The sequence below is a fragment of the Thunnus albacares genome, chromosome 15 (assembly GCF_914725855.1).
Source record: "Thunnus albacares chromosome 15, fThuAlb1.1, whole genome shotgun sequence".
Lineage (NCBI taxonomy): Eukaryota > Metazoa > Chordata > Actinopteri > Scombriformes > Scombridae > Thunnus > Thunnus albacares.
In genome coordinates, this window is record NC_058120.1 from 21,380,192 (window position 1) to 21,407,825 (window position 27,634).

The window sequence follows — 27,634 nt, forward strand, 5'->3', positions numbered from 1 at the left end:
ACTCCCAGTTGCATAATCCAATAAGAGGATAGAGCTCTAAACTTATCAGAAATGACAATCAGGGCTTGTCAGAGTGAAATCTTTTTTGACTTTAGCTGTGAATTTGTGACCGCAGGACGGGAACGTGGCTAGTTTCACAGCTTCAGTCAGGGTGGAAAACTATATTCAACAATTGTGGTCTGGTGGTTTGCGGGTTGGCTGCGATTTGCACTCCAACCCATTGTAAACACTCTGGCTGGATCACCTATAGTAAATTGCTGCAAAGCATGACCACGGGATCCTGCGTTGTAATTTAGATCTTTACAGGACTTCATCTTGCACACAGACACGCATAAACTCACATGCAGGCACACATGCTTATGTATACACAGAGCACTTATGTCTTTTAGAGACAAACACACGCATGCAGTCCCACGTGCAGCTTTATGAAATGATTGTTATTGTGAAGTGGCTAAACAGTCATCACTCCTCGGACCTGTGATTTAAGGATCACTGCCTGACCACACTCACACTGTCTGCCTCCAAAGCCACTGTCACTAGGCATTGCTTTACATCTCACTCACCAGACATATTTTCCAATAGCTCCTGAGTGCGGATGATGTTGACAGTATGCACAATGCCAGCCCAAACCCCTGCTTTAATGTCTATTACACATGCCCAGTGTTGAGTCACATAGCGTGGCATTTGAGCGTAAAAACCTGGAGGCTGTTTCTACTATTTCCTTTGACAGTAGTGGCCGGAGGAGAGATGACCCCTACCTGCAACACTCGCCTTTGTTAACTTGAAACCATAGTGCTGCTCATCAAGCAGACCACACACGGAGCGAGAGGAAGCACAGCGTTGAAAAGAAATAGAGAGGAGAAAGAGGCAAAGGGGAGAGGAGTTAACGATCTTGTTATCACAGAGGGGGGAAAAATGAAATGGTGAGTAGTTTTTTCCTCCATAAAAACTCATAAATGTATGTTCACCACCTCCCCCAGTGTCAAACGTGTTATTCTTTGCATCTCTCGTCTCAAGCACTGTCCTCTCTCTCGCAATGTTGCTGTTAAAGTGAGTTTGGTTTATTTTCTTTTTATATGGAGTTTCCATCATGCTCCACTCCCTCTGTGGTTCCAGCGCGGCTGGCCAAATGGCAATAAAATGCTCAAAGGACATCAGAGAGGGAGAAGGAGACCTATTTGTTAGCCTAACAAAATCCCCAGTAGTTAAATAGTCAGTCAACATGCGAGGAAGAAAAGGGGCAATGCTCTGTTTCAGTGTTGTGTGAGGGGCAAGACAAGTGACTGAGCAACAGCCGCAGAGAAGTGTCAGTGTAGGAGATGGGTCAATAGTCAGTCAACCAACCTTTATTATGTGAATTCAGTCATCCTTATTTATGTCGTGGGAGGGTTATTTTTCAGCACAAGGTCAATTAAAACTGAATTACGGTACTGAAAATATGCAAAATACAAGAAAATGAAGTAAACACATTAAAAAACAAAAGCATAACTCAAATTAAAGCAGTTTTGGTCAAATAAAAAATGCAAAGCAAGCAAAGTCATCATAAAAACATGTACTTTCAAGTGCTGTGTTTGCTAAAATTATGGCTTTAAAATGTGAGAGTGGAATGACTGAGTCTACGTTGAGTTTTTCCTGCAGCCTGTTCCATTTGGACATGAAGGATATGAAAACTGAACGCAGATTTTCCTTGTTTTATTGTGGCTTATGGAACTTTAAAACTAAACAGTCTTGACAAATCTGTGTCAGTGTACCGTCTGTCTCTTTGAACCTGAGTCAGACTCCTGTCAGCGGAGACAACTTTTTCAAAAGCAACGTGGTCTAATCTAAGATACTACTGGAGCACGCGAGACACAGAGCTGCGTGGACTGAGAATGTTTAGGTTAATTAAAAGCAGGCAGATGTATGGATTAAGCCAGATTTCCACCCCAAATAATTTTAGAATCATGGAGAATTTCCACCTGGTCGGTTGTCGTTAGACATTCAGTTTTTGGGGAGTCACAACACCGGATTAATTGGCCAAATGACCAACAATATGGCTAGAAGAGATTCAACTGTATTGTCATTGTGCAGGGTACAAAGACGCAACCAATGAAATACAGTTGAGCATCTAACCAGAAGTGCAAAAATAGCGTTTTTTAGAGATGATTGGATGGATTTCTATCATTTACCTCGCAGTTTTAGCATTTCTGTGAACCAAATTCCCACACAGCTGCTCTCAGATGATCCGTTATAAGCTGCACTGTTTTAATATTACTGGAGTGATATTTTACATGTTGTGGCTATTGTAGTCAAGAGTGTGCTGTGATAGAAATCGCTGCAGAACAGGCCAAACATATTGTCTGCATCTTCCCATCTGTGGCTCCATATTTTTCTTATTTTCTTCTCACTTTCAATTTATGGTAAAATTGCTGCCAGTAATGCTGTTTTTCATTGAATGGGGATTGTTTTACCTCCAGCGTGACCAGTCAATTGATCCCTACAGTGAGCTCAGAAGATGTTCATTTTGGCCATGCAGAAATGCTTATAGTTAACACAAAGTACAATTTTTTAATTGTCCGTTCTAAGATTTCAACCAACATGGACCGTAACCTTAGTTTAGGCAACCACTGCAGAATCACTGACTCATTCACAGCTGCATGTGGATATCAGCTGACTAGTAATATCCAAACTATATTCATGTAGTTGTTAAATGCAGCCACTATATGCAGACGCTTCTCTCTAATACTTTGCTGATACATACGCTAATGCCAACGCCGTTCGCTTCCTCCACCCCAACCTCCTCCTTACGTACTATGTTTTTGTTATTGTTGATTTAATGTTTGTGTTTATTGAGGAGGGATTAGCTCTCTCAGCAGAATCCTCATTGCTGCTGGATTGTTTGGGAGCTCCTTCAAAGAGCAGAGCCTTTTCTGCCACATCTAACTGTATAACCATTCGCTATAAATGGTTATTGCCTTGTTGTAAGCAACTTCGACTAGAATAAATTGAATACTTCTCCTGCTTTAAAGTGCTACACGTGCCCGGGCAGACGGAGCAAGAAAGAAGAACAAGCTCTCCGCTGACATATGTCTAAACACATGTTGCAAAATAGAACAGTAAGGAACAATTAAAGACAGTTACAGTCACCGAACCATCATCTTTTCTCTCCAATCTGATGTCTGTAAGTAAGTTTATTTGAACACATGAAAACACAGTACAATAGATATAAATGAAATTTCAAAAAAATCAGAACAGAACAGAAACCAATACTTAGGAAATTATTGGTTTTACAATCAGGTTTAAATGATTCAACAAGTGAAAATAAATAGGTTTTCAGTCTTGATTTAAAGGTCTCACTGGTGTTTGCCTCTCTGATTGAGAGTACAGTATGTTGTGCTTTCCGTATGTTTTGTCTGAATGCGCTGTCATCCAGCACTTCATCTCAGCTGGTATAAGAGTTTGGTCCCTAGCCCTGCTCAGTGACCCGGTCACAGTCTGGGTCACCACACAGCTCTGGAGGTTAAATAGCTGTAAGAACTCCCATTAATCTGCAAACACTTGGTGAAACTGGCCTTAAGCTCCCTCTCCACTGTCCTGCCTCCCCCTCACTGCACTGGCAGCCGTGCCCGAGAATAGGCATGTAAACCATGTAGGCCTGACACCAGTTGTTTTGACTGAGAGCACTGAGGCACTGACTTATTGTGCAACACAAGGCAGAGCCTTTAGCCTGGCCGGCTATAGCACCGAAATTCCCTGCTGTAAACTCACTCCTCCCAGTTGCAAACTGGCCTTTTCCAGGATGGAATTTGAAAGCTCTTTCCCCACAAAGGTGCGGTTAATCATATCAAAAAATTCAAGATACACACAACGTAAGTGAGTGCGGAGTGTGCTTCTCTGCAATGTGAACAGTGTTCTTGTGAAATTCACACCCATCATACTCACTTAAATACTTCTGATAGTTTTGAACAGGTACCCAGAGCCATATCAGCATTTTGAATGGTCAAACAACTCTCAAATCACCACTTCAATCCACTCAAAGTCATTTTCACTGATAATCTACAATGGAATTAGGTCACTAAACGTCTTAAATTGACATTCAAGTTGTCTAGGCTATGTGGCGATTATTGCCATCAGCAAGCAGGATATAATAGATGCAATATTCATTATTTAGATGCAATATATTGGCTGATGCTTTTGTCCAGAGCAATGCACAAATGAGGCTGTGAATGGTATACTAATGTGGCGTCAAAAGGCAACATCATGACATGCTAGAAAACACAGAACTAATGTCCCAACACTGTCAGAAAACCCATTCTGTACACTAATATTGTACACCGAGTGCAAGTTTGTGTTGCTTTCAGTTGAAAATCTGCTCTTATCTCCAAGTTACGCAGCATCCCTGTCCACTTTTCACACGGTCCAGCAGCTCAGGAATACCTGCGGTTATTTGTGTGTATTCTCTGTCGGCCTGTGTCTGTTTCTGTCTTCATGCATGCGCTCTGTATTTGTGCATTGGGACTGACTTCAGCGGACTCAGCAGGGCGTGTCACACCACTGCATGCTTGTTACATTAACACGCAAACTAAAAAAAAAATAAAAAATCATGCCATGTTTTCATTTTAGGGTGTTTTACAGTTATATTTCAAAATGTTCTTTTTTTGTGATTATGCTGAAAAACTTGAGACGATGTTGTAGATCTGTTGTATGACTTAATATCTGGTGCTGTGTGGATGTATAAGTAACCCTAAAAAAAAAATAATGTGAATTATTTATTTGGGTGTAACATGCAACAACTCAAATGCTCAGACAGACATTATAAAATGTTCCAGATGGAGATGTGCGAAGAGAGGAAACCGATCTTCCCACCAGGGCCACGAGTCTGCTTTTTTGATTAGTCCCCATTTGTCTCTAAACTACACAGCTGATTAACGCAGCTTGATGCTGAACTATTTCTGACATTTGAGGGAATCCTTGCGAGGTTTGGGGAATGAAGGCCACGGCTCTAAAGGGGATCTGAGACCTGAACGCACTTACATTTTTGTGAGTCTCAACCTTCCCAAATTATCCCCTCACAATTCTTTTACTACCCAGATAATGATTCATTATAGTTACAAAGCTCCACACAGTGGTTTAACAACTTTTGATTCCAGTAAAGCCCAGCCTGCCAACCTTGCCAATAAACAAACATACTGTAATTAGGCTACTTAAAACCTTAAAGTTGGACTTCTCGATGCTCACTCATGGTGGTCTTTAAATTCTTCAAATCACACATCTCAATTATTGAAAGCCTCCCATTTATTTAAAGCTTATTATTTTCTTCAATTTGGATGTTTGAGCTTCATTATACAGAATGATGTATGTGCACTGCTTGTTTTCTATGTGCTCACCTTATATCTGATTTTAAAGATCCCCTCCAGACATGTTGAAAGATATAGAAATACTACTCTGATTGGGATAATGATATGTGTCTAATATGGTTTTTCCCACACAAACAAAGTCAACTTCCCTCATTGGAATCCTTAAAATTGCATCTTCTTATACATTTCCACCAGGATTCGCTTCCAAACTAGTTGTGATGTAACAAATCATGCTTGTAAACCCAGATCTTCGATGAGCACAGATGAACTTCTCCTCCTTCAGCAGATGTATGTGAAAACAGCCTTCTAGTGTCCAACTTTGTAAATACATCATTCTGCACAGTGAAGCTCAAACATCCAACTGAAGAAACAAAAAGCAAAACATATTTTTTGAGTGGAGCTACGAGCAGGATTTTTTACCTCATTGCAACTCATTTGGAAGCCAGCTGTTGTCAAGTATGCAATTTACATAAGTGTGATGTGGAAACTTGAAGCCTCCAGTGCACAAACACTGAGAATAGACTTTACAGTGAAGTAGGAAACATCTTGTGTCCAGCAGTTAAACTTTTGAAATGAAAAATATTTGCATATTCATACATTAGGATTTTTCAGTAAGTAAAGGAGTGGACGTGTCTTTTCTTTAAAAGAACTTTTCATTTAACTTTTTGTGGTAAAATCATATTATATACAATTATTATTCAAAGCAGATTATTTTATATGTCTTAAAACATGTCTGGATGGGCTCTTTAATGTCTCCAACCTATAAAGTAAAGTCTGGTTCTGTATGAAGCTATGTAGGGCAACAGAGCTCAAAGAAATCTTCACAAGACTGTGTTTACATCCTGAGGGAAAACCCAAACCAGCCTTAATGCAATATCCTGAGCAGCTCCTGCACATAAGGGGGGGCCCTGACTCCTGGAGAAATTTGATCCTGCATTGGGCCCTTTAAAGGAATATGGGATGAGTCTGTTGAATGGAGCTGAGAGTGAGTGAGTCCCACTAAACTCTGCGCTCCAGAGAAAGCGAAGGACAGCAACGGGACGGAGCGACACAAGGCGTCAAAACGCCGAAAAGAAATGAATGAGTGAAGAGTGAAAAGCGAAGAGAAAGTCGATGGAATGAGGAAGAAGTTATGAGCCGATTTGCGACGAATTACCGGGGAAGGTGTCCGTGAGCGGAGAAAGCCGACTGAGGTTTGGGGGGGGGAGAGAGACAACAAAGTCACAAGGTAAAGTAGAAGTGAAGGACTCCGCTATAGAAGCACCGCTTTACCTTTTTGCTCCCACCAAATCACGCACTGATTTTAACGCACATGCACAAAGGATAAATATAACCAAGACGCGGGAGGCTGTTTGGGATAAAAGACGCAGCTGCAGCTGTGTATTTTGAGAGATGTCTGATGCCTGGTTGAACCTTTTTTTTTTCTGCTGACGGACGGTTTTATGGTCGCTACTATTCTACTAAGCAGTGCGCTTCTGGCACACCTGTTCCTTGTGGCCTTTTTTGGACAAAATCTTGGCCCCTGCTTGCCCTTGGAGTAGATATAATAACATTTATTGAAGCTATATTACTTCACATATATGTGAAGTAACACAAAAAAAAGTTTAATTATGTTTTCATGACTTTACAGGAATGTGTGTGAGCGTTTATGTCTGCCTGCTGGATTTAAGATTACACACATGCACAGTTATTCATCATTTTCTGCATCTGGAGAAATCATGATGCTCCATACTGTACATCAATCTGACCCATTCAGCAGCTGCCAAAGCTGTTATTTCACACCCTCTCAAAAGCTGATATTTGAACAGAAGATATATATTATGTCCCACACTTTATGGTTAAGGTTGTCTCTGGCTATAAGTCACGCCACATTCAGAGACAAAAGCCTTTCTTCATGCCCTGCAGTGCTGTCAGAGAGTCAAAAGTGTGTGTGCAGGACAGGAGAGCTGCAGAGGTTGATGTTTACACCTCAGCACAGAGGAATGTCAGGGCCTGTGTTTAAGTCTGAGGCTGATAATGAGTGTGGTCAGTTTTGCTGAGGCCTGTCATTAACCTGCGCTGGGAGAGAGCTGCAGGTTTGCTTGCTGCACAAAGGTAGGAGGATGTAGAGGGGGCGGGGGGGGGGAAGACGGAAGGAGGGGGGAGAAAGGGGGGAGGGTGGGAAAGGTGCTGCAGGAGGAGAGGAAAGAAGCGCAGGAGGATGGAAGGAGGAGGAGAGGTGAGGCATAGAGAAAGAGGAGGGGGAGTGAGACAAGATAAGATGATAAATGAAAGGAGGATAACTTTAAAATGACTTTTAAAAGTAGGCTGAAGACTTCCATTGCCCTCTGTGGTGTTTTAAATCAGTTAAACTTCCCCTTTTGAATGTGACTTATTACAAGATAACAATAAAAACTAGGGCAAATGCTGTTATTTATAAAGTTTTAAAACATTCTCCTTATTTATCCAATAACATTAACCTTTCTGTTTTCCAAGAATATGGTCAAAGGTTAAGAAATGTGTAGCTGCAATGGATATTTTCTCACTTTTATTTATAGGAATACGTCCCCGCTGTAGTTGTAAAATGCGACCAAAATAGTGAGGAGCTAATTTAAACAAGTGTGAGGCCTATATTTGACCGGATGGGAGTCGACAGAGGTCCCCTTTGTTAAACATATGGGGGCCGCCGAGGAGAAGATAAGGCAATATTTAACGCACCCATACTTGACTCCTCGTGCTCTCAGATAATTTGTCTTTGTCTCCTTTTGTACACACAGAGATCTGCCACACTGACACGACTCTGCAGCGACTGACCCAGATTTACACACATGCTCCCGTGCTGTCTGATGGGAGTCATTTTTATTTAAGGGGGGGAGATGCCAGAATGTGGGGAAGCCAAGTTGGATCTCGGCAGAGACAACAACAGCGGGGATTTGAAATGTCTGGTGGGGATGATATCACTGAACCACCTAATCACTTACATCACCACAGCTGCATGCTCAGCAGTGTGTCGGTAGTGTGTGTACGTGTGTCTGTTTCCAATCTGTTTCTGTGTGGATCTCCATCTGGGTCTGTCTCCACTCTGGTAAGCAAGCGCTGAAGAGTTACGACTGGTCGGGGAGTGTGTGTTTGAATATGTGGTGATTAAGGAGGTTCTAGTCAATGGAAGGACTGACTTGAGACTTGAACATGTGCTCCTTCCGTCCTCCACAGAGCAGCACACACCTTCGACCCTTTACTGAGCGAGGAATGGCAAAGATGCAGACAGAAACATCACACGCCGTGACGTGCAAACAGTTTTAACACAATATGTGATAGCTTTCACATTTTGAATAAAAACTCTCCTTGCTGGATATCAAATCTCACTCATTCTGAGGAATAATACAGTATAACTGTCAGTGTATTCAATGAAAACCAGTTGTCGGTGATGGCAGCCATAGAAACTATCCGGCTGGGATCACTGCGGTGGCGTTTCCATTCATTTGTCCACCCCAGTGTTTGCTCTGGCCGCGGCTGCGTGCAAGTTCTTTCAGCTAGATTGAAGTACAGAAGCTCGCAGGGCCTTCCTGTCTGTCTGCAGCCAGGAGAGAGGACTCACCATACTGGGTCTTAGCTCCCCCATGCACCTTCCTGCCCTCTCTGGGTGGCCCAAGTGTTACCAAACATGGCTCTACCATGCAGCTTGTTTTTGTTGTCTTGACTCTCCCTCCCCCCCTTCCTCCCACCTGAAAATTTCCAGCATTGGCATATGCCAGACACCAGAGAAGATATTGCAGAAGAGAATAGTATTTATCATATTGTATATAACAGTAAACTCAGTGGAAAAGCGTCCTCTGCGTTTCTATAAACCGTGCCACAATGGAGGGTTATGTTGATGCGAGAGGAGAAAATGACTCCTGTTTAAATCTCTCTTTTAAGCATTGGGCTACATTACTCCTACGCACACAGTGTAAAATGACCTCATTCTTGACAGGCTAGTATTGTGGGGTTGATTTTATCCGTGTGCACTCTGATGCAGTGAGCTGAGAGGAGAGTTGGCCTTTCGTAACCTCTGGTTGCCTTCCTTCCTCATCCTGCTCAGTAGAAAGTTTGCAGATTTTTCAGCCAGTGTTCCTGGCACCGGTTGGCATGAGCTGTAACACCCCCCACCCCCTCCATGTCACACAAGCTAGGAGTGCTAAATGAATTGTTCCGGTGAGAATTAGCATGGTGGCGCTGAGAGTGTTTAACCAGCAAATGGCTTGTTTGCACCCAGCTGTTTTAGCTCCTGGAGGAGGGCTTGGCCTCGTCTGTCCTGGCTTGCCGCAGTGTTTCCCAGCAGAGCTTATTCAAACCGACTGATTTCTCCTTTTCCTCACGCCAGCGTCCTTCTTTACTTGACCTTCATACCCTCAACTCTGCCCCGGAGAAAAAGGGAGACGGCGGTAGCTAGACCTTGACTGGCCAGCCTGGGTGCAGCGGTCAGCTAGCGAAACCTCCACATGCATGACTTCTGTAATTTGTTTGCTAGGCCTGTATTTATGAGCATGCTAATTGTAGGGAGCGCTATGGTGCAGTTATAGTTAGTGGACTTTGAACGTCTGGTGTTCTGCTGACGGTGTCTGGCTACACTTTGAGTCTGTCTGAATACTGACTTTCTAACCCTTAAACTTCATTTGGTTTCATTTTTACTTCATCTGCGTTCATGCAGATGCAAACCTCCGCACAAAGTCTCACACATCTCCACAGCATCACTGGACTCTCGTGAGTTGAAACCCCAAAGCTGATCGTTATGGCTACTTTTATCTCAAGATAATACGACTTTTATTGAGTTCAGACAGTAGGGCCTTAACCTTTGTGAATGAGAATCTGTCCAGAGAAAAATAGCCACTAGTCAATCCTCCTCAGGTAAAAATAACTTCAGCGCCCCAGTTTCCCACATTCAGCTCTCGGCCCATTCATTCTCACACATTCTTTCCTCCTTTCTTTGCCTAGGCGAGCTGACGGCCCCCCTCTCTAGCTGTGATGGGACTGTCATGCAGAAAGACACTATTGTGCCGTGCAGGATCTCGTTTCACTCCTGCCTTGTAATTAAGAAGGGATTGGATGGTGAGGGAGAGGTGGGTGAGGAGGGGAGGGGAGCGGAGTGGAGGGGGGGAGACCAGGGGATTGGGTTAGTAGGTAATTTGGTTAAAAAGCAGAGTGCTGACCTGCTTTGTAGCTGGCAGGCCTGGGAGCCGGCACGCATGAACCCAACTCCCCCACTGACACAGAGCCTCCCTACTGAGGTTTTGTTCAGTGTGTGTGGGCATGTGGAGAGACTGCGGACGAAAAGGAAAGAAAGATTTGAGCTCCAGTGATCCCTCTGAGCCGTGTGTTTGTTTCTGCGCACATGTATGTGAATTAAGTATTTGCAGAGCATGTTTCTTTGTGGTGATGTGTCACAGAGCAACACAGAAAGTGAGAGGAAGCTTTCATTAAACTCATGTCATTGTGGACTCATAGTGTTTGCTTTACTCACATTTCCTCAGTGAATCATGGGAAGTGCGGTGAGCGAGGAGCATTTTAGAGGTTAAATCACTTTTTTCTCCTCTTATGCTGTAAATGAAAACAGAAGCTGGACTGCTTGAGGAAATACCATCACAGGATTATTTGTGTATCCTGTCCGGGGTGATATTTGTCATTTACTGCCTTATTATTGTGAACAGAAGACAATAATTCAAGTTAAATATGAAGTATCACTTAGGACATGGATATTATTTACATAGTAGCTGATACCTGACAGCAAACTCAAATCAGACAAACCATACAAGCGTGCGGTGCTGAGAAGCCTTGTGTTTTCTGTCTTTCAGTCCAGTCTGAGTCCAGAGGCAGAGATCTGAATCGTTGCCATGGCTGACGTGCTGGAGAGCGGTGGGGCAGGAGCCGTTGGAGCGGCCAGCGTGGATTGGCAGAAACGCTGCATCGCTCTGGAGATGCAGCTGCTGAGGTTCAGGCTCCAAGCAGGGAAAATCCGAGAGCTGCTGGCAGAGAAGGTATGAGAGAAAGGCATCATGGGTAGTAAAACAAGCAGAGTTTTTCTGATAAGAGTTTTAGTCTGCTGATGAGAGGTTTGTTTGTAGTCAAACCTGCATTAAAGATGCAGAATTAAGTGGCATCCAGCAGTGAGGTTGCAGATTGCGACAAACTGAATATCCGCCTCCCTCCTCCTCCCCTTCCAAGCATGTAGGAAAACCTACGGTGGCTATGAAACTCATGAAAAATGCTAAAGGTCCTATATAGAGCCAGTGTTTGGTTTGTCTATTTTGGGCTAGGAAACATGGCAGTGCAACATGGCGGCCTCCATGGAAGAGGATCCACTCCCTATGTAGATATAAAGGTCTCATTCTAAGGTAACGAAAACACAATGATTCTTATTTTCAGGTGATTATACACTTATGAATGTTATATTCCATATCTGCCAAGTCCGTTCCAATAGATGCCACTAAATTCTACAAACTGCACCTTTAACTGTTGCTTTTGGTTAATTGGGGGCAGTGGAAAAGGCTGTAATCAGCAACCTGTTAGCAAACAGTTGCTTATTAACACATCCAGCCTTATTTTTGAGTCATGTTTCTGGCCACCTGGTAGATGTAAATCCAATATTGACTCTGCTTTTAGCTCTTTTTTTGACAGCTCCTTAAGGGAAATATTGGCAGCTAAATGGTCCACTATGTTCACCAGCTAGTCGCTCACTTTGTCTACAGTGTTGTGTTGGGTAGGTAGTGTACAGTAGGGGTTATCAGCTGCCTGTGTCTGGAAGTTGTGGGCAGTAAACCCAAAACAATGATCTGAAAGATGCTTGAGAAGAGTTTAATCTATTGTTAATATAAAAATAGTGATAATAGCAGCTTTTAAGAATGACTTTTGCCATCTCCTGTAACTCGTTAGGATTGCAACAATCCTAGCAGAACAGTCCAGATGTCTTTTTTCCTGAGAAACTACCTTCAGCTCCTCCGGGGGTATTCCGCAACATTCCCAAGCCAGATGGGAAGTGTGGTTTGTCCAAGGTGTACTGAGTCCAGTTTGCTGAGTTTCTCACAACCTGCCAGCTTCTATGCAGAAAAACGTAATCCTTTGACTTACTACAAAGAGCTTGAGACTGTAGCTGAGAGTCAGATCAAATATTGACCTGTAAATTGACAGCTTTCTCTCACTCACACACTCTGAAATCAATACCTCTAACATTGAAGTGCAGGAAATGAAAGCCGCAGGTTTATCATAAAACATAACTAAAGAGGTTCAGAGTAGAGCTGGAATGGTTAGTCGATTGATTGACTAGTTGACAGAAAATTTACTAAAATTAATCATTTTGAGTCTTTTTAAAAGAAAAAAACCCCAAATTCTCTTGTCCCAGCTTCTTAAATGTGAATATTTTCTGCTTTTCCTCTGTGATAATAAACTGAATATCTTTAGGTTGTGGACTATTGGTACAAATAAAACATTTTAAGTTGGATCTTGGGCTTTGGGAAACAGTGATTGACATTAATCAATTAATGAAAATAATTGTTTATGCAGCTTTAGTTCAGATTCTCTTTTTTATAAGGACAGAAATATGTATACAGAACGTGAATTTAATTTTCACCTTGCATCTTTGGCTTAAATTTGACCACTGGACCATTTGGCAGTCTGAATTGATTCACCCCAAACAACCAATGAACCAGCTGCACAGACTTTAGCTAAGCAAGCTAGTTAGCAACAGACCCTGTGTGTGTGTTTGTGTTCCAGTTTAGCTCTTGACTGTTTCACTCCAGTTGCTCTCCTTTTAATGAAGTTCAAAAATCTCCGGAATAAGTGTGAATTTTTGCACGAATGTATGTTGTTCTGCTTGCTTTGTTCAGCTGAAGGTCACATGTTTGAACTGATGATTGACCTGACACTAATGTTGTATGAATAGTGGAATATGTAGTGATTGTGTGGCTGTTTTTTACCAGTGTGAGAAATAGATTTAAACATGTCATGCCTCAAGTTTAAATGAAGTAAGACACGCTTAATCGTCTTCTTGTGATGTGATGGTGTTTTTATGTGTTTTTATGCATGAGGAAACAATTAAAGCATGTGAATCAGCTGAAATCCAGCAGGGGTGGATGACTGTATGTTTATGTGTGTGCGTAAAGACAGATGAGATTACTCAACTGATTTAGTAAACATTTGGTCCACTCATTCTGTGTCATCAGAGGTTGGCGACAGTTTCAGCCAAAACGAATATTTAACATTTAACTCATCGCCGCTGGTGCTTCCCCCTGAAGTTGAGAAAAATAACCGCCAGCCGCCGGCCAAAAGCTTGTAAAGTTGTGGCTGTTGTAAACCCCGAGTCCGACTACCAGACACTTTGGAAAGTAATCAACTGTCATCGCGAGATTCGGTTCTGTTCTGAAGATTTGTTGGTAGAGGAGTGGAAGTGTTTGGATTAGAGGAAGACGGAGTGATCTGAGTAGCATAAAATCTGTTTTCCTGTCTTGACTTTTCTACAGCTTTCATTTGGTTTCTTTGTAGCTTTACAAGCCACAGGTCTTTAAAGAACCAAATAGCTCGGGGCTACTTTTGTTTGGAGTGTCACAGTGCTTCACTTTCTGCATCATCTAATGCTGAAGAGCTAGAGAGTGGTTCATTCAGTCAGTCAGCAGGATGTTTACAGTCCAAACATAACCCGGTGGCTGATAAGAGCAGGACGACTCCCTGCTGTGTCCTCTGTCAGGTTCTGTCAGACCTCCAGCTCCACTCTGAGATCCCATGCAGCACAAAAAACACACAAACACACGCTCTAACGTTTATAACTGTGAGAAACAGAAAGAAAGTCATTACTCCAATAACCTTGGAGGGAGATATACACCAGCCAAAGAGAAGTTTTACAACCTGGCAACCTAAAAGTTCTTTTTAGCTCATTACTGATCCATAAAAGATGAATAAATTACTTATTCAAGGATAAGGTTGGTGATATATATGTTAGTGTTTCTTGTCTGCGGTGCTGTCAACAAATCCTATAAAAATACCAAAAACAAACAATAAATTTATCCCACTAACAAGTATTACACGTGTAGCCAAAGCCTGATTGAGCTTATGCCTCTGTGCCATTTTATTCAAAACCAATGAGCCATGTGCCTTCATTATGATGAACATGAGCACTGTAGTTTATTTTGAGTCAATATCACGTGTACCATTTTGGTGCTGTAAATACTCACTAGCGTGCCAAACGTGTATTAGCATGCAGCTGAAAGTAGACCAAATGGCCCAAATAATTCTTTGTACTCCTGTTTGAGTACAATTTTCTCCTCTTTACTCCTCTTTTTTTAAAAAAAAAAGGAAACTTTGTGATCCATTTTTAAAAGAATAGTTTAAGATCAATACCACTGCTTTCATGTCTGTAAGCTAAATATGAAGCTAGAGCCAAGAGGCTATTAGCTTAGCTTAGCACAAAGACTTGAAGCAGGGAGGAAAAAGGGAGCCTGGCTTCATCCAAAGTTCAACAATACACCCACCAGACCTTCTAAAGCTGTTTTATCATGTTTCCTTAATCCTTACATAAACAGAAATGTAAAAACAGCAATTTGTGGTTTTTCGGGGAGGTAACTTCAGCTTTTTCTTGGCGAACAACAGCCGGGAGCAGTGACTTCACAGAGTCTTGGCATTACAATGAGGGGCGCTACACAGAACTAATCAAGAAAGCTAAGGTAATCAATTCCAGCTCCGGCTGAGCACTGAAAGCACAGACATGAAAAGTGGCATCAATTTTCTCATCTAACTCTTGAAAGAAAGTGACTAAGTGTATTTCCCAAAGTGTCAAACTGTTCCTTTAATGACCTACATCTTCAGTAGGTCTTTTCATCAGATTTGTTGACATTGGGAACAAAACAGTAGAACAGATGCTCCTTATTCTTTAATCATTACGAAGGCCGTGAATTGCAACTTGCTTCGACTTTTTAGAAAGTGTTACTCATACGAATTGTTCGTTTCAGCCATGATGCCAAGAATAGAAAGGAGTTCAACCTTTCTGAAAATGGACTAATTACTCTCCTTCCCTTTTTCTCTCTCATAAAAACACATGTTAATACGTAGCATACACAGTATTTATTGTTAATTGTTCTTTTTGGCCATGTTGCCGAGAATACAATCCCTTTTTTTTAAAACAGGCTAATTAATCTCTCCCTTTTTCTTTCTCTCCTTCCCTTATAAACACACACACATATATACACTCTGACACACACACATAAATACACACAGCGCGGTTTAAGTGGAGGCCCGTGCTGCTGAGTGTGTTTTTCTGAGTTTTTTTTTTTTTTGGGATGGGGTGGTGGAGTGGTGGGGTGGGGAGGGGATGGGGTGCTGAGTGACTACGATTCCGTCATGTTATTGCTGTTTGGAAAGACTGCTTTCACGCTCTTCATCTCCTCTCTTGCCAAGTTGGGAGTGTTTTACGCATTGACCCACTTTGGTATGGAAAAACATGAGAAAAAAAAAAAAAAAAGTTGACGTGGTTGCCTGTGACATGGCATTTATCTCCAGAGGCTGACTGCGAGTGAGAGAGAAAGAGAGAGAGAGAGAGAGAGAAAGAGAGAGATGCCCCATTTGCTTCGTGAGGAGTTTAACAGGACGATTACAGCAGCCTGTTTAAGGATTTGTTTGAGTTTTTACTGATTTGGGAAAGTGCAGTTGACAGCTGTCAGCGGGTGGCCTACAAAAACTGGAACTTCTCCACAGACAATAAGAAAGTTTGGAAGGATGACTCATAAGCCATGTTTTCTGGTGCTGAAGTGGCTGTACTTTTAAATATGAAAAACTAATTTGAGGATTTAAGTCAAACAACAAACAAATCAGTCTGCATTTGAACTGCTGAAGGCTTTTTATAGCTGCTGACAACACAAATTTGCAGTGGTGAAGGAGATGTTCAGAGTTATAGTTATATTAGTAAATAAAAGAGGCAATATCATATCACACTGTTGAAATACTCCATTATAAGTAAGCCATACATTGAAAACAGTACTCAAGTAAACATATTATGTGTATAATATATGTTCAATTTGGTCAAGTTCTTTTTTTAACTTTGTTGTATACTGTTTGGAAATATTTTAATGAAGCATTACTTTATGTAAGCTCATTATATTTTAATGTAACCAGCAACTATAGCTGTCAAATAAATGTGGTGAAGCAAAAAGTACAATATTACCATCTGAAATATAGTGGAATGGAAGCATAAAGTCGTATGAAGTACTCAAGTAAAGTACAAATGTGTGGTTAAGTATAGTATTTGAGTAAATATACTTTGTTATACTTTGTCAGTGTAGTAGAGCCATACTTCATTGGACTGACTGACTGTTTTGGAAACTACCAGGTCACAAAATGATGACATCATACTGACATCATAACTCAACAGATCAAAGTATGAATGAACACTACATTTACTAAACATTATCAAAACATTATAAGCTATGACGAGACAAAAATCTAAGACGTATTAACTATAAAGTACATATGACTACCATTAATTTAAGTATATAAATAATCTTAATGAACATCAGTAAAATGAGGTAATATACACACTGACCAGGAAAACAGTGGTAAAAGGAGGAACATTCCCTCCTCAAAATGTAGGAAATACAACCACTGTCTTTAGAGTCACAGCTGACCAACCTCATGACAATACTGGACAGGATTTCTACAAATCAAAACATCCAGAATCCACTAAAAAACCGACCAAAACCTTTCAAGAGGAAAAGTTAACAACAACAGTTTGACAAAGACAGAACATTAAGGAAATAAATCCATGAAGTTTGGCTTTAGTGTTTCACATTTATTTGGGTCCCAGAATATAAGAGTAACGTATACAGACAGAGGAATTTTTAAATTGGATGGTATTCCTACTTCAAGGTTTCCTTTCATTACGACTTGGCTAATCTAATACTGGACAAATTACATTAATCTCCTTCACACGCCTCACGTGGCTCGAGGAGCAAAACGCTGCGATTTGACTCAGGCCAGTGGTATCAGTCAGCGAGGAAGACTGCAGAGAGGTTACCAGGTTCACAGTTGTGTGTATAAACATTTATTTTCACTAGAGGATTTGTTTAATAGTTCATCTGCCTCGGTCTGTTCATGCAGAGGTTGGTCAGCTTTTTTTGTGGCCTCTGTTTAACTCTGTGAGTTTGAGGGATATTAGTAAGACAGAGATATCTGTTGCTTTTTTTTCCCAAACAACCACTTCATAAGCCCTCTCACTGATTCACTCTCATCTCTGATCTATTTAATGATTAATGTGAATTTACTACATAATCCCTAGGGCATTATGTTCATCGGAGGTTACTCAGAGTACACAGTATTCCAGATAAAGTACTAGTGATTTTAGTCTCCATTTTACTCTCTACCAGTGTTTTACTTCTCTTCCCTTCATCTGTTCAGTCTCCCTCTCCTCTTTTGACCAGGGTTTTTTTTTTTTTTTTTTAAGATTTAATGATTGAGCCGGAGTCATCAGCTGTGTACAAGGGTTAATGATTAAAGGTTGAGAGGCAGGTGAACACTCAGTGAGCAGATATTTCACAGTTGTCTCCTTTTCTGCCTTCTTTACTGTTCCGAGTAATGCCCTTCGTGACCGGTGTTGCCATTATGTGGAGCCAAGAACCTGCAAAGATCAATTTCATGATCTTCAGACCATGTGGTGAAGATTAGGGCTACAACTAACAATTCTTTTCATTATTCAATAATCTGCAGATTATTTCCTTGATTAATCAATTAATGCAATGTCAGAAAATAGTGCAGATGCTTGTTATAATTTCCTACAGCTAGTGGAGATGTATTCAGATGTCTTGTTTTGTTCAACCAACAAGTCCAAAACCCAAAGATATTCAGTTTACTACCTCATATGATAAAGAGGAGCAGCAAATCTTCACCTTTAGGAAGCTGAAATAAGTGAACTTTTACTTGAAAAGTTAAGAAGTTGCAAGGCTTACATTATTTATAAGTGGAGTGTTGACCTGCCGCAGCCACAAATATCATATGATGTGTGTATATGATGTATAGAAATATAGAGGAAGAGTGAGAGAAATGCTGACAGACTTAAATAATCAAGGAAAACCTTTGATATTTTGAAGTATGGGTTTAAAGCATCTGAACTAAAATCTTTGTCAGCTTGTTTCTGGCATTAAGAGTAAACTGATAATTAGCTGTGACGGATCTGTTTGCTGTCAGAGAAGCAGGTGATTTGCTGTTTCTTGCCTGCTCCCATCTTATCTTCACCTCTGGATACCACACTAAAGCAGAGGTGGCTGATGCTCGGCCTCCACAACACAGCATTCTGCAAAACTCTATGTATTTCAGATCATGACATCTCTCTGTCATGATCTGTTTTGATAGTTTGGGCATACATTGAAGGTTAAGGCCTGTGATATTCTACAGTTTTGTTATCTCTCTATATAAAGCAAGGAATCTCTGTCTGTCTGTCTGCATGTATGTTTATAAGTTTGTCCTTCGCATATCTAGAGAACCATTCATCTGATCTACTTCATACCTGGCAGGTTGATTGCTGGGGAAACAGGGAAGTGCAATGTCAATGTGTGACATTGTTTGGATGAGTGGTTCTCGAGAAATATATAAAAAATACCTCATAAATAACGTTGGCAATGTAGTTTAGCTGTAGTAGAAAGAAATACTCAGACAGGAGTAAATAATGCATTTGTTGGGGACTATTTTCAGCGATGGATTCGATGCGTTAGTGTGTGTTAATGGCACTGGGAGAGTGTATGTGGGATTGACACATAAGCTGCAGTGCCCATGTTCATAGTAGTGATGCAGCATGTCACCCAGTGCCATAGTGTGGCTCACTGATGTGTTTTTAATACTTTTTTGGATGACAATGGAAATCTATAGCATAGAAAAATAAGCTATGGCTTTTGCTACACAGGTAATGCGTGTTAGTAGAATCAGTTCATCGTTGGTTTTAGTCTTTTCATGAGATTTGTTGACAGTAAGAAAAGTCCAGAATGTCACCACACTTCACAAACTGCTAAGCTTTTTGAAACATGACCCACATCCCCATCAATTTTCAGCCTTCTCAGCAGCAGTAGCAACTAGTCTGGGGCACTGTGGCCTGACAGATGCTGGATAGCAGACATACAGTAGTTGTCTCACGCCTTCTCAGCGCCTCAGGCCTCAACAGTTGTAAACAGACACAGAGACAGACAGAGAGAGACCAACATAAGCCTAGACAGTCTGTATTATCCAGAAGCCTAAAGGTTTCACCCTCCAGTCGCCTGAGGACTGTGGATATATTGTGATGAAGAACAACTCATTTAAAACATAGAAATTACGCAATTAGAAAATACTTTATATAACCACATATTGAGTCAGCTGTAACCTGAACAACATGTTGTGGTTGACAATAGCAAAAAGTAATGAATATGTAAAAGTAATGGATAAACAGTTGAAATAGATAGCTAAAAGTATTGGGAAAAGAAAAGAAGCGAAACATCCACAGATGTTTTGTGACATATGTATAAGAAAAAAGTTCAATTACTTTGTTAAAAATTCTTCAAAGGACATCTACTCCTTCTGCCTCATTGAAAAAAAATCCAGAGTCTATGAATAAGAAAACATGTTTATTTTCAAAGTTTTAACTGCTGGACTCAAGATGTCTCCTATCTCACTGTGAAGTCCATTCTCAGTGTATGTGTGCAGGAGGCTAGTTGTGATGTCACAAATCATACTCATATGTACATGTCTTAAACTCAGATTTTAAGGTGAGCACATAGAAATTTTCCACCTTCAGCAGATTAATATTAAAAAAGGCTTCTAGTGTCTAAACTCTGCACATACATCACTCTGCACAGTCAAACATTCAGCTGAAGTAACAATAAGAAAAACACATATTTTTTAGTGGAGCAGGGCCTTTAAAATAGTTAAAAGTATTGCATAGATGGTTGAAACATCTAGCTACTGCCACTTATAATACAAATGCAAACTTGACAAAACCAATCTAAACACTGACAGTTTAGTTTTTATCAAAAAATGTTTTATAATCAACAGAAAATTGTTTGGAACATGACAAGAGGTGTTGATGAGGGAGGAGTTCATCTGATGGGGCTGTCGGGGTACGTCTTTAAAAAAACCACTAGTATACAAGTAATGGTTTTCCTCTTTCTATCCAGCCGCCATGAAATACTCTTAATCAAGTCACTTAAATCCTACTCGCAATGCGAAGGCTGTTCTCTTTATAAACCTTGTTGAGTCCTGATATCACTGCAGTCTTTCTTTGGAAGTCTGCAGAGTGTAGTACTCTTTTCTTTAATAAAGTTAATTTATGACTGTAGTTCCAGTTCCTTGCATATACACCCTCTCTAGCCAGACTTCTGTGTTGGCCTCACACTCGGAGCTCCCATAATCCCATGACTCAGTGTCTAACTATCTCCTGACCTCTAACCTATCCTCAAACAAGATGTGTGAGCTTTTGAGGCTCTCTGATGGCTTCCTCTGATGACTACTTCTCACATCTGTCCAACATTATGACTCCTGAGGTACTTTATATTCACCTAAAGTGCTCCCTGCCTGCTGCTAATTTTGTTTCTTGAATGGAGGACAAGTACTGTTTGCTCCTCTTTGGCTCAAGCTCAGCTAAATCTTTGACTCATGACAGCAGCTTTTGACCTTGAGTTGAGGAGTCATCCAACCACTAACCATCAACTTCCGCCCACGCCTCTCCTGCAGTCGCGCTCTGGTTTTCTTGAGTGGTAATCTGGCTGCGAGAAAGCATTCAAATGTTGTGAGTGGTGGATTCTGGGAATCAGGGAGCCTTTATGGAGGTGACGAGAAGGCAGAGAGAAAGACAAAAGGGAAGGAGAACAAAGATGACGGGAGGAATTCAAATGCATCTCTCAAGCAGAGTGAATCCATTAGTATGTTTGTTCTCCTTTCAGCTGGGTCACTGAACTCAGAAGAAAGGGTGTCCTGTGTTGAACTTGTGTGTGTGTGTGCGAGCGTTTGGGGGCTGAGAGAGAGAGAGAGAGAGAGTACTTGCAGATGTGTGCATACTTGCAGGGTGGACAGTGTTGGCCTTTGAAAGCAAAGCATGAGCGTGCATGCTTTTTGCACAAAAGGTGACGCAAGCTTGTGCACACGCATGGTAGCATTCTTCTACCACACTGTTGTTTGACCAGCAGCAGCAGTGTGAAAGATTGTCAGCTTCTGCTGAGGGCCTTTCTGCTTGGTCCCATGCCTAAAGTTTCTTAAAGTTGCATAAAGATTATCCTCGTTATGCTGCTCTCTCCCTTGTATTTCTTTTAATTGGCTCATGTTTGACCCTCCTCCCTCCTGGTGGAATTCATATTGCCTTGCCTTTTCCTTTCCTCAACCACTTTCACCATTGCATTACTGATTCAGCAAGATTTTCTTGATTAGGAATGCTTTCAAGTCTGTTGGTTTGTTGAAGCGTCCCACCACATCACTCTTTTAAATGTCTTCGTTATGACAGTAGTGATTCTGCAGGATTAAGCGCGTCTACATGCATCTGGAGGTGTGCGTGGGCAGAGGTCTGGCTTGGTGGTCCATCTGTCTGGTAGGGCCTTTTGTGGCAGGTTACGGGGTGTTTCTTTCCAGAACCTGTAGTTCAAACTGTAGGCGTTTATTTTTTCTTCTTTAAAGTCGCCTTCCACTCAAAAATATGCTTTTCTTCTTGTTCCTGCAGTTGTAGATGTTTGAGCTTCACTGCACAGAATGATGTTATTCTGCTATTATGGAGAGGGAGGGAGTCCATCTCCACCTTTAAGGAGTCACTGAGATCTCAGGATTTTCCCGTGACCGACCCTAACCCTACCACCCATGTTAGAAACCACGGTAACCTCTTTTGTCTCTATCCCAGATGCAGGAGCTAGAGCAGAGGGTGACAGAGGCCGACCAGCGGGCTGAGAGTGCTGAGAAACAGGTAGAGGTGCAGCTTTCATCCTTATTTTGACCACAGTTTGTGAAATATTGAAAGATTAGACTGCTTTTTTACAACTTTGCAGCGACACCGCTACACAGTCTGACAGGGCAAGAATCATAAGCAGGTCAGATAAATTTATTAGGAAGAGAAAACAACAACAAACAGTAAAATTATTACCCAAACTGTCTGTTATAATCATTTGTTACAGTTTCACCATTTTCCTGGTTGACAACTTTGATCTCTCATACTGGCCGTCGTTATCTGTGCACAGATTTAAGATTATAACTGACATTTCAGATATTTTTGCTTTATGTTTTACCTCCCAAAAGTGGTTTACATAATCTGGCTAAACTTTAAGCGTGTTTACAACCTGTCTGATCATTCGTTTCTTGCCCTGCCAGATTGTGTGGTAGCGATGTTGCCCTATTCCCAGATCCCAGCAATATACCTCAGCATATATAATGTTGTCTTAACTAATAGAAATGATGGCCAACACTACAAGTTTTAATAAACCGTAACTATCCCTTTAAAAAGTAGAAAACAAACCAACAATTTAAATCAAATTATTCATTAAACATACAGTAATTCTTGTCAATATAATCTTTGTGAAATTCTTAAATGCCGTAGTCATCCTTTTCCTCAACAAATGAATATATTTTTAAAATTTTATTGCATCATATTCAACACATTGAGCGATTTCAGAAAAAAAAAAAAGCTGAACTCAAAGTCCACTTACTAGGCTGGAAAGACTGTGAGTGCTGTAAAAAGACCAAAATATGGAGCACTAACGTCACACACACATGTTGGGTATTGTGTTTTTCGTCTGACTTCTAACCACTAAGTAGGAGTCGACCTTTGATGGGACTTTACAAAAGGAGTATGTGGTTTGAGGATAACAAACGTCCTACATATGACACATAGTCTGTCTCTCTTGCTGTTGGGTTTTATCACCAATTTGCTGTCATTACCAGGTGTTTTCTGTTGGTGGTAATTTAATGATCCCCTCTCTTTAAAAACAAGAAATACGTAAGGGCTTAGAAAGCTTTTTTCTCATCAGAGTTGACGGAAAGTATACTTGGTGTTTTCTTCTTGCCCATCAAAATTAAACAAACCATGCAAATGAGAGTCTATCGGCCGTGCCTGTGCATTCACTCCTCTGATTATGCATTTCAGATCCATGTCATGGAAGAAAAGCTGAAGTCTGCAAACATACAAACCAGCGAATCGGAGAGCTCGTTGTACAGAAAGTATCAAGACCTGACCAATCAGGTTCAAGAAAAAGATGCTGTGATAAAGAGATTAGAGATACAGCTGGAAAAACAGGTATGGGTGGAGCCATCCGATAAAGAGAAATGTCCATTTATGTTCATAAAATGTAGGTTGAAATAATCCACAAACCCTGTTTTCTCTGACTACAGATCTTAGTCAGAGCCCAGGAGGCAAAAATTATTGAAGAGAAGGCTGCCAAGATTAAAGACTGGGTCACCTTTAAGCTTAGAGAGGTAAGCTCAGACATGTAGAGATACACACCTGACTGAAGTAAGATCTCGGGAAAGCCCTCAGCATGCTGAGAGACATTATCTGTGGTAGCAAGAGATGCTTATGATTAAAAGTGAATTATCTACAGCTGTTTGTATACTTTTGTCTTTATCTGCAAACAGTTGGCACAGAGTTGGAGAGTTTAAAAATAGTTATTTGTAAATGACTACCCATGCATCTCTGAAATTAAGCTGTTTTAAGAGGCATACACATTTCAATCACGATCTCAGAAATACATCATTTAAATATTTTACGGTAGATGCTACAAAACTACTTTGAGTCGTGTTTTTTTACGATACACACGTGCCTTGTTGCAGATGGAGCAGGAAAACCAGCAGCTGAAAATGGCCAACTTGAAGCACACAGAACAAATAATGTTGCTACAGGACAAACTACAAGGTGAGTACTGTTGTAGGTGTTTGGAAAACTGCGCTATACATGATAGAGAAAAGAGAAAAGTCTTTTTTCCCCATTATATTCCATCATATTCATTCTGCAGATGCTTTGTCCAAAAGTAGGCCTATAACTAACAATTATTTTCATCATCAACTAATTGTTTTGTCTATAAAATGTTTAAAAATTGTGAAAAAGTGGCACTCACAATTTCTCAGAGCCCACGTTGATGTCTTCAATTTGCTTGTTTTGTCTGACAAACAGTCCAAAACCTAAAGATGAGCAAACCCTCACATGTGAGAAGCAAAAACCAGAGAATAGTTGGCCTTTTTTCTTGAAAAATGACAGAAACAATTAATGATTATTTTCTGTCAACTAACCAAACTAATTATTGCAACTCTAACCCAAGGTGACTTATAACAAGTGCATTCAAACTCAAAAGGAACAAGAGCTGGATGTCATTAAAAATGTAAAGTACAGCAGTTAAAAGCATGTTAGAAAGCTAAATTGCAAGTGTTTTGTTGCTGAGCTGCAACAAGGAGCCAGTGTAGTAAACGGAGAAGAGGAGTGGCATCGGAGAGCTTTGGAAAGTTGCGCTCCGTAATATTTCTTGCTTGTAATATTGGAAATCTTGGAATTTAAATGGTTTTACTGTCACCCATTGGATAAGAATAAGTAAGTAAAAGTAGTAGGGAATGAATGTGGTGGTTAAAAAACTGAGTTGTTGGATTTTTCTTTCTCCTTCAGCTCTCTTGGAGAAACCTGCATCCTCTGGATCTCCTGCCACCTCCCCTGTAATGGATACCCACCTGGTGCCAAATGGTTCGCTGTTTCCTCCCAGCTGCCCCGGCACACCACCTGCCCAAGATGACAGCTGGAGACAGACGGGTCCTCGTGGGGCCGCCTCTAATATCAAGACTTCACCAACAGGTGTGCTGCGCTTAATTCATATTATCTTTGGATGGGTAGCAGGGAGCTTTTGATTCGAGCTGAGCTGAAGACATGACCGGAACAGAACCGGTAATGGTGGACAGATCTTGAGTCTGATTGCTAGCCAAAATCTAACCTTAACTCATTCCTGGTTTTTGTATAATGTGTTTAATTGAAATCCAAAACAGTTTAGCTCAACTTTTAAGCCCCAAAATTGAGTTTTTATTTGCATTGCTGACTACACTGACAGCTATTTTTTGTGTTTGATTATTCTTTAAATAAGAATGCGAGTTTCATTTTCCTTCTATGTTCTTTTATTTTACGTCTGCCTTTACACTCTAGTCAGTGCGAGTGATCCCACCAGACACGCTGCAGCACATTTCAGAAGCATCCCAGAAGTGGCGCTCTGCTTCTCTCCACTAAACATATGCACCTAGTCTATATTTGACAGAAGCCGCATCAAGCTGCGCAGAGCAGATCGAGCCGGGCAGCAAGTCAGACACAGGAACGGCATAGAGCGATTGTATATCAACAATAAACTCAATTAAAAGAGACAAATAAAGAAACCCTTTAACTACATAGCTTACTTACCCATAATAAAAGCACAAAAATCAAGGAAAAATTACCAAATCAACAAAATCTGAGCAAGTTAACAAAATCTGCTACTGCAGTCATTACGGTAGCCTCGTTCGGCTTAGGCTACTGTAATTACTGTAGTAACAGCTCGACTGAATTTAAAAGGCAGCTGGCTTGACTGCAGTCACCCCACTTCTGAAACGATGCAGCCATACCTGGTGCAACTAAGGCATAAGTAATGATTGTTAGAATATACAACGTACAACAGATTTTCAGTGGACTATTCCTTTAACATCATTTCCCCATATTCTGTTTCCTTAGATGTGAAAAGGTCTCCTGAACAGGCCACTAAAGGGATTTGCCACGGAGACCTTGCAGCACACAATGCTCTCTCTCAGGGTCGGAGCAGGGAGGGTCCCAGCAGTCCTGTTTCCATCGGTGGACCAGAGCTCCCAGTATGCCCAGAGGGTCAGGCAGGATGCTCAGACAGAGACAACTCCTCGGATGAGCTCAACAGCAAGTTCCGCTCTCAGTGCCTTCACTCATCCTCATCCTCTTCATCTTCATCCTCAGCTTACGAGATGGCCCACGGACCGAGCTCCCCAGAGTCCCCCCACAGAATAACACCCAAAAGCCCGCTCCTGTCACGCTCCCCCTCCACCAACAACCCCTTTCCGAATCCTCCGCAGCCTCTGGTTCACCAGTCAGGTACCAGCATGACATTACCCAAGGTACGGACTCCGCTCACCCCCAGGGACAGCATCCAGCTGGTCAAGAAGCACTACAGCCAGCCACAGCCCAGCCTGGACAGGCTTCACCACCTCAACATTAACATCGACATCATGACCCCATCTTCCAATTCCTCCACACTCAAGAGCACCGGCACTGCCACCTCGCCCTTCTCTCAGGTTGTAGAAGAAACAGACATTGATGATGGGCTTTCTGACAGCATGGATGGCGTAGTGGAGGGTGCGGGATCAGAGGACCCTTCCCGAGATGGAGTCTCCTTTGTGGGGCTCGCAGAGGAACTGGAGAGGTTGGATCCAGAAGTTCTGAAGCCTCCAACACCTCCCTTACATCGCTTTCCTTCATGGGTACGAAAGACAAGTATTATCAACCATGCTTGATGTATTATTGATGCTGTCAACATACTGTATCTTTAATGAGGAACCAACAGGGATTAAAGACTCAGCAAAGATTTCAATGCCAAAATGTTCCCGTTCAATGTTTTTTTTTATTTTTATAATGAATGTTTAAATGAAGTGATATGAATATTTCTGGCTTTGTCGACCTCTACAGGAGAGTCGGATCTATGCTGTGGCTAAGTCAGGAATGAGAGTATCAGAGGCCACTCCTGGAGCCAGGGGCCCCGGACGAGGTGAGTCCCCTGCAGGGAGAAACAAGAAACGAACCCGCCACTTGTTCATTGTTCAAAGTAATATCTAACCCTGTGTGTTTGTGCTCGTCGGTCTGCATGTGTGTCGTGAGCCTGGGTGGTGTTGCTTGCGGTGTGGGAGATGAGTCGGTGCTGTGAAGTGACATGTCATTCAGCTGATGCTTAAGCTGCTGTGGGGGGTGAGTGTGGTTGGTTTGGACCTGTCATTGCCGCCTTTGATGTCACTTCCTCTGGCCTGAGGCTCCACACACCTGTGCAGGTGCGGGCTCATCTTCGATAGGCAGTTCAGACTCCCCCCCCCCCCCCCCCCCCCCCTTTTTTTTTTTTTTTTTTAAAAGAGCCAAAGAAGAGCACAGGAGGGGGAGGGGTTTGGAGGAGCAGAAGGAGAAGCTGCTTTTTAATCATCTGCGATGAAAGGACGTGGTCTGGGTGTAATTACTGCTCTGCTTTCTGTCCCGTCATCATCCATTTTGTCTGGATGCAGACAGTGAGGTTTGACAGCACGCTGAATATTAAATTTCTTGACTGCCAGGTACACGTAACTGACTGCCAAACAGCTAGTTT

At 41.6% G+C, this 27,634-nt stretch overlaps 1 protein-coding gene across 1 annotated transcript in view; it reads left to right on the plus strand.

The window, feature by feature from the left end:
• Window positions 1-6,304: 6,304 nt before the first annotated feature.
• plekhh1 (pleckstrin homology domain containing, family H (with MyTH4 domain) member 1) overlaps window positions 6,305-27,634 on the plus strand; it is a 36,997-nt gene continuing 15,667 nt past the window's right edge. The window contains exons 1-9 of the mRNA XM_044375775.1: window positions 6,305-6,564; window positions 11,147-11,329; window positions 22,174-22,236; window positions 23,410-23,559; window positions 23,655-23,738; window positions 24,093-24,174; window positions 24,916-25,098; window positions 25,996-26,768; window positions 26,974-27,052. Coding sequence (XP_044231710.1) covers window positions 11,186-11,329; window positions 22,174-22,236; window positions 23,410-23,559; window positions 23,655-23,738; window positions 24,093-24,174; window positions 24,916-25,098; window positions 25,996-26,768; window positions 26,974-27,052 — 1,558 coding nt within the window. The 5' untranslated portion in view covers window positions 6,305-6,564; window positions 11,147-11,185. The remainder of the gene's footprint in view (window positions 6,565-11,146; window positions 11,330-22,173; window positions 22,237-23,409; window positions 23,560-23,654; window positions 23,739-24,092; window positions 24,175-24,915; window positions 25,099-25,995; window positions 26,769-26,973; window positions 27,053-27,634) is intronic.